Source organism: Vanellus vanellus (assembly GCF_965231255.1).
Source record: "Vanellus vanellus genome assembly, chromosome: 5".
NCBI classification, from domain to species: domain Eukaryota; kingdom Metazoa; phylum Chordata; class Aves; order Charadriiformes; family Charadriidae; genus Vanellus; species Vanellus vanellus.
The window spans coordinates 45,189,583-45,197,523 of record NC_138910.1 but is presented as its reverse complement, the minus strand read 5'-3'; the positions used below and the strand labels follow the sequence as shown (position 1 = coordinate 45,197,523).

Genomic DNA, 7,941 nt, shown 5'->3' with positions numbered 1-7,941 from the left:
AATAAGCATTTTTTCCTGGTGTTGAGCAGACAAGCATAATGTCTTAGGGGTGAGCAAAGGTACTCTGGTCCAGTTTGGCCGTGTTCTGCAGAAGCAGCACCCAGCCCTGTCTGGACAAGCTGGCAGCGCCCATCCTGTCTGCCCTGCCAGCTGCCATTTACCTCCTTCAATACAGACTTGGAATGCTGCAGTTTGCCAGCTAGAAAGCTGAGAGTTAGAAAAGAAATGTTTGGATTTTCACTGTAAATGTGTTTTTAAGTAGTACTGTAAAACTTTCTTATGCATTGTGCCTATGGGCTGGTTCTTACCCTGTAAAACTGTCTGCAGCTGTCAATATATAAGGATTTTTTTGCACTTAGCGGTAAACTTATTTTAAGTCCCAAGTCTCATGAATTGTGTTTCTTTAGTTTGTTTGAAACTCAGGGAATTACCAAATAGGGTAATATTGCATATAAGGAATATAATGTCTAAAAAAATCAAGGTTATACTAATGTAAAAACTTAGTTAAAAATTACCGGCAATATGTTGCCTCAGGATTAATTATAACTTTATTAAAGCAATGCTCACGTAGAATGAGAATTATAAAAAAATCATTTTAAAAAAATATTTTTTTTTTGGTGGATGTTGCCACAAATACTGGAATTTCACATCACACATAGTTTATAGCTCATATTCCAAGGGTATGGAAGAGTTTTTCTTGTGGATATGGGGCTACTATGTATGGAAAATATTGAAGGAAATGGTAAATCTTCATGCTGTAAATACTGTATCCCCATTTGGTGGGCTTGAGTATAGTACATTGCAGCATGGGAAGCTGACTTCAGTTGACACTGCATTGAGCTTTCTAGGAATTTTTACTACTTCATGCTAAGGCCAGTGTATCATTGGCATATTTTTCTGGATTATTGGAAAATGCAACCATGAAGTGTTGGGAGATGTCTGTGAAAAAAAACAAGTATATGGACTAGTATATGGACTTTAAATATCGTGTCAGATTGCTTCTTGTCTGACTTGACTAAAACAGTTTAAGGTATGATATATGCATCCATCAGTTTGTATTGTCCATAGCCCTGCTGTGCATTCTGTGTAACTTAAATTTCGTGGAAGTTTTTGTAGAGTGCCAGCACCCTCTTGTGGGCAGTGTAACAGCAGAGAATTTTTGTCTTTTCAATGTGCCAGTATCAAAATTCTTTAGAGGTACAGGTGGTGTCCCCACTCTGATCAACTGCTGGAGAGCGTGTGTGTTTTTGCAGAATGTAGCCACTTGACTGAAATACTCTGTTGCTTTGGAAATACCTTCTGTGATTTACTGAACCGTTTTAGAATAGCGTTTCTTCACATTGATAGAGTCACATAAATATTTTCTTCTAACTAGCAGGTTATTGGTAAAAATAAAACCATCTGTTCCTGATTGAACAGCCGTGCAGTTTATATATATATTTCTGGAAATAAAGAAAATTTCTTGCAGCATTAGGCCTTCCCATTATCCTGTACCTTTCTTACCCTACATCTACCATGTCTTTCCTACCCCACTGCTGGTGGCTGAGGGATTTTCCAGTTTTGCAGGCCATTCAGGAGAATGCAAGCTGATGCCAGTAGTATCAGAAGACCAGTGTTTGAAAAGGGGGTTGAGATATTGATTATATGGTTTAAAATCAACCATTGAAAATAAATTTTAACATCTAAATTAAAAAAAAAAAAGTTCTAACAAGAAGACAACTTTAGACTTGTTCGCAGGATAAATTGGCTGTGATAAGACAGAAATTTATTTTAGTTTTAAGCTTTTATTGGCCAAATTTTTCATTGACCCTTTCTGCTAGAAGGTGCAGAGATTGCAGATTGGGTTCTGCTAAAGGGTTGCTTGTACCTCTGGGATGTTTCTCCTGGCCCCAAGTACTAAACAGCTTCGGTCTAGATTTTTCTTTTAAACTTTTTTTTTTTTTTTCCCAACCAGGAATGTCCAGAATTGTTTCTCCCCCTACCTTTGCTGGGGTTACAAGGCAGTTGGCTCTGTGGCTCTGTATATGCAGTATATACTATTTATTCTTACAGAATCAGAAATTTGTCCCTTTCAAGGTCAGGAGTTGGCATTTGTAATTCACTTAAATTTGTAAAAGCAAAAAATACTAACTGTATTTCTTCTTTTTGCAGGTTGCAGAATCAGCATGTGTGTCTAAAAGTTAAAAAGGTAAGCAGACCATATTTGCAAATATATAGCGAGATTCTTTGTTTTCGGATTGATGCATTCAGATCATAACTTGGAGGACAGAATTCATCGTAATGCATTTAAAGAGTTATTTAAAACTTTCTTATTTCATATATAACTTTTATTTATGTTTGTACACTAAGCCCCTTCAAGGATATCGGATCAGTACAGTTTGAATATAGAGAAAATACTGTCAAGAAATATCTAATTGTATCAAGTCAATGTACATGTTACAAAAAATTGCTTACCCTTCTGACTGCAAATTTGTATCCAATCCATATTAATAAAATAAATATGTAGGACTTGTGGTGTCTGAGTGTTTGAGCCAAGCTTGCTAACTGATTGTGGTGGGAAAGGAAGAAATATGTCCGATTTATAAGTCTGTCTCCTAACAGCAAACATCACCCCACCTTGCGTGACTTTTTTTTTTTCTTTTTATAAAGTAACTTCAAGATCTTTGAGACCTCCTTCAAAACTATTTTAGATTTTTATTCCAATTGGCTATTATTTTCCTTAGCACCACTCTGTAGCTGCATTTATTATCTTTTAAATGATAATGAAAATACTGATGGTACTCACTGGGAGATCTAGACTGCTCAGTTTTCTTCTCTGACTGGTTACCACTTTTTACTTGGAAGCATATCTTAAATGCATTTCTGGCAGTTATGTGTATTTGAGGAGTCCTTCAGAAATAATGTATGTTAAAAATTAGATGTTTGGTCCTCAAAGTAAGCCAGTAAGAAGGATAGGTGGTGGTAACTAAACCAAAACTTTTTAATAAATATATGTTAGAAAGTAGTTTACTGTAGAATAGATCTGCAAACATAATAAGTTATTTCAATTTGGAGAGGGGCTCTGGATTTCCTTGGTCAAGGGAGCAAGAGATGTAAAATCAATTATGTAGTGTAACAGTAGATGGTGCTGTTGGAGTGGATTTAATCACCTGAGGAGTTGAACTGCAAGCTGAGGGATACGGTATCAGAGCTCTTGGGGTTCCTGGTGTGCACCCAGCAGCTTTATGTTTTGAGATTTGCTGTGCCGAGCAAATGCTCAGACTGTAATTAGTGACTGCTTCTAACTTATATTCATTCTTGCTGCAGTACACAAAGCTTGAAGGAAAACTTGCTGTTGGCGTGTAATGCTATCCTCATGCTTCAGAAGTACATGAATTACGTGTGGGGAAAAAAAAATACCTCTAATCGTACTTACAAAATATGATGTGCAACTATTTCTTCAAAGACTGTATAGCGTAAGCTGATAATAGCAGACAAATCTGTAAGTAAATGAGATTTGCAAGGGTGTTTTTGGTGCATAGAGATTTTCATATAATATATTTAAAAAAACCCATGTGGTAGTGAGTTTCTTTTGTGTTCTGTGCTCAACCTCTTATTGTTTTCTTTCTCCTTTCCCCAGCAGCTTTCCAGCTTAGCTGATTTGGAGTGAGTCTGGTGGGTACCTACCGATATGACAGATTATTCCCATGAGTTTTGTGAAGAGTGCCCGGTGAAGGAGACACTTGCCAAGTGCTGTGTCTGGCAGAAGGGCTGCCGCTTGGCCTTAAGCCCCTTGGTGCTAGGCAATCTAGATGGGAACGGACTGTAGATGCCACATCTCCAGGATCTCCATGTGGAACTTTCAAATACTTAGCCACAAAACCCTGTCTATCACAAGCCATAAATCCACAGAAACTTAGTCTGACTTTGTTCTGATGATCTAGGTGGTAGAGGAGAGAATTGAGAAACTAGTGAACTTTTTTGTCAGTCTTGATGTGTAGTCTCTGGTCTCACTTGGGTTAGTTTACCTCTGGGGTTTTGGTGGAGGACACCTTAGTTTAATGTCTCTGCATTCCTAACTCAGTGATGTGGGTGAGATGGAGGTATTCAAGATGTGTGGGTGTGTAACCAAATTCCTCCTGGGAATTGCTTTTTCTTTGGAGAGACAGAGCCCAGTTTCTGCTTGATGCCTTTGTAGCCGTTGAATCTGTGAAATACAAGTTGTTACAGGATTTACTGCATCCAAGGTACACATTAAAACTGAATGCTGCATTTTTGTTCTGGTCTGTCACATCTGTCTCCTTGCATTCAGCTTTTAACCTGCTTTGTTCTAATCATGCAGACTTAGCAGTATATTTTTGGATATTGAATATTGAATCTCATGCATATTACATAATGCATAATTTTTTTTCCTAAAACTGTCATTAATGTGCCAACTGCAAACAAATGCAGTGAGTCACTAAGTTTCTCTCCCAAGTGCATAGTGTACCTTTCTTAGTAGTCAGATTTTAGAGACTTTATTTCCCTATTGAAAGCTGTCATTCTTCAAGCCAAAATTGTCTAAGGTCATCTTCCTGATTCTCGTACTCTAGAGGCACTTTGCTTTGGGGAGCAGTCGTCAGTACAGTAGAAGCTGCTTTGGAGAGGAAAGCTACAGGGGTGAGCCAGAGGAGTCTTTTTTCAGTCTTTACACTAAGTCCTGTGAACCAAATCTCTGGCAGGTTAGGGCAGATAAAATAATTGTTGAAGGCAAAATCACTTTTGAACTTTCAATACCTAATGCAGCAACTCTTCTCTAAAAGGGAAGGAGAAATACACATTGTTACGTACATCTTTCTCACCTGCGGTGAGAACAAGGTGGTGAAAGTTTCAACAGCCGGAAGAATTATGGTCAAGAGCTCAGTGGTTTCACGGGCTGCTTTTTTGATTTTTACAAAGTATGCTGTTTGCTCAAAGGAACAAAATGAACTCCCATTCCCCTAAGTAGTATTTTTTCCCTTTTTCGCTCTGTGTGTCAGTGGTGCTTTTCCTTCAAGGCCATGTAGATGCAGATGCCTCACTCTCCTTGTCCTTTCCCCATCATGCACAGCTTAATGTGGATTTAAATGTCAAACTTCACCTGAAACTATTAATTAGTGAGGCACGCGCTAACTTCAGACTTAAATTAGGTCTAGTCAGATGAGAAAGTGCTCTGCCCGTTCGCAGTTAGTGCCTGTGCTGACACTGGAACTGTGGGCTTCACTGGGGTTTTCTTGATGTCTGCCTTAATGTTGCTGTGACTGTGTAGACCTGTTGGGATGTAGCATTGCAGGGCCTGATGTCAGACTATTTTCACTTTTAAATGTGGCTATTTCTTGTTTTCAAGAAGGGAGAAATATTGCTATGTTAATCCAAAGCGTGTCTCTGGTCTGTGAGCCCAAGCAGGCAGTATTTAGTAAAGAAAGGAGAGATGCTGGAAGCGTAAGAAAATGCCTGACCTTATGTCTGCTGTGTAGGAATATCACACCTTGTTGTGCCAGGGAAGACTGGCTGGGGACTTGGTCTTAGATGATGATAGGACTCATTTCTTCCTGGGCTTCTTGATGGTGGTGAACACGTGGTAGCATAACCATGGCGTTAATGGCTCATTCCACCATGGCAAGTTCTTCTTTTTGAATTGTGTAAACTGGGCATGAATGGTCCTGTTGATGTTTCTTCATCCTTAGTGAAGTAGTGTCCATTAACATTGATGCTGAAGTAGAACTTCAGCGATGCTGAAGTAAGCGGGGAAGTTTGCAGCCCTTAGCACTTAGGCTTCCTGCAGTAATCATTTCAGTCAACAAGTTAACTCAAAAAAACTACTCTCAGTAGTTTTCTATCACAGACTGGAGAGGGAAGAAGCTGGTACCTAGGATCAGGAGAACAAGTGCCAGCAGAGGGAGCAGGAGGTGGAGGGGTTGGGCTTCTTGTTGGCAGGTCATCCCAATCCCAGTGGAGAGCTTGAGTGTGTTGGCTTTGGTTAGTGAAGTAGTGCTAATTTAAAATGGCAGTGGCAATGTTTTTCCAACAATGTCAGCCTGGCTAGTTGTCAAAATATGATGGTCCATGTAAGTCGTCTACCAGAGTTTATCCAGATTTGGTTATGTGCTGTCTTCCAAAGAGCCAAGGCCTGATATACTAAGAAATGAAGGTCTGAAAGCAGGTGGAGGTGACTTGTCAGAGAAGTCTCCTTACTCTAATAACACACTGAAGAAACCTGTGGAGCTTACACCTGTAAACATTCCTTGCTGGAAGATGTTTTTTGTCCTGCAAGGTTTAATCTGCAGGCAGGATTAAAGGATAGCTGCAACCCTCAGTCTGTGCTGCTAATCCACAGGACTCACAGGATGAACATGTGTTCGGTTGGTTGCTCAAAGTGGGGAAACAGGATAATATCACATTGTCCTGTAATGTCACATGTTGCTTTTTTGTTTATCAAAAGGCTGGAAAATGCTACAGTTAATGTTGACGTTGGGAAGTCTCTCAGTAAGACCTGGCATACAAACCCTCGTATGGAAAATGTCCGACTAAAACATTGCTCTTTGAGATTTGCATATTTGTGTATTCCTACTATTCACAAAAATATTTCGTGCATTTCTAGGCAATGTGTGAAATACATAACTGAGAACACGAGAAACAATTACAAAGGATGCTGAAGGTCTCTTGGTTTCATGCATTAGGATGTATAAACGTTTCCTTGCTTATGTCTCTCCTTGTTTCTGATATATGTATAAGTCTGAAGCCACACCAAAGAGTTGCCCTCCTTTTTTGATAACAAAATAAAAATAAATCTGTCTTTCCACACCCAGTAGCGAAGATGGCTTTGATGTGCTTTTGAGAAAACTGTCCTTCCTTGCCCCTTTTGTTTGCTGAAGAGTTAATTGTCACATGTGCCTCTTGTGGTGGGTAGGGATGAGCTGCATCGTTTGTTCATCTTTGTTCATCAGGCTGTGCATTGGTGCATCCTGCAGTTCAAGGAACTGGCCTTGGCTGGGTGAAGACAGTGCAAGGAAATGCAGGGGTTACCTTCCTTTCAGGAATACATCGCTGCTCGTTAGGAGGGGGCGAGGGGTTGCATCAGGCTGGTGAGCCAGGCTGGTGGCGGTGGTGGACTGTAGGTGTGTGCATGGCATCTCTTCTAGCCACGGCTCTTGGCATGGGGATCCTCTTCAGCATGGTCCAGCGACGCTGTAAACGGAGGCGGAAGAAACGATCAGAGCATAAAGGTAGTGTTTTAATTGCTGTATGGTCAAAACAAAGTACTGGTGGGGGGGTCATAAATGTAGGTGTTTTCAGGTGAGGTTTGAACCTTCATTGCTAAGTGCTTTCTGTTTGGATTTATAGAGTAAAAGAAGTATTTTGAACACAATCCTTCAACATCTCCCAACGTTTTCTTTCACTTAGCTTTCAAAGTTTGGAAGGAGAGTACTTTTTAACAAATATGAAACTTCTCTTAAGCTGCAGCTTTCTGACTTCTACTCTCTTCTAATAGTATTTTTGTTTCGTCTGTCAGGTTATTTTTTTTGCTTATATGCCATTCTCTGTTAACATAAAACATTGGGTAGCTGCTAAATTTTACTTTCAAGGTATATCTATATTTTTCCTCAAGGATGAGGATAAACCAAGATAACTGTTAGAAGCATCCTCAACTGTTTTGTGTGCAGTGTATGCACAGAATATTCAAATGAAAGACATGCAAGTTTTGTCTCTCTTGTAGTACTCATGTAGTGCCCACACTACAGTATAGCTAGCGTTTAGTTAAAAATCTTTCAAGTAGTCTCTTGGGGAAGTACTAGCCAACACAACAGTATTTGCTTTTACATTTTGAAGTACTTCTGGTGTTCTTCCTGTCTTTGGAAATACTTTATGGGAAATAGAGACTCAAACCCAGGAGAGAGTTAATAGTGTAAATATACCGTACTTTTCTATGACTCTACTTAAATT

The 7,941-nt window shown here is 39.5% G+C and overlaps 1 protein-coding gene across 1 annotated transcript in view; it reads left to right on the top strand.

The window, feature by feature from the left end:
• The first annotated feature begins 7,029 nt into the window (after positions 1–7,029).
• ADARB1 (adenosine deaminase RNA specific B1) overlaps positions 7,030–7,941 on the top strand; it is a 53,652-nt gene continuing 52,740 nt past the window's right edge. Inside the window, exon 1 of the mRNA XM_082484374.1 lies at positions 7,030–7,223. Within this exon, the coding sequence (XP_082340500.1) occupies positions 7,124–7,223 (100 nt within the window). The 5' untranslated portion in view covers positions 7,030–7,123. The remainder of the gene's footprint in view (positions 7,224–7,941) is intronic.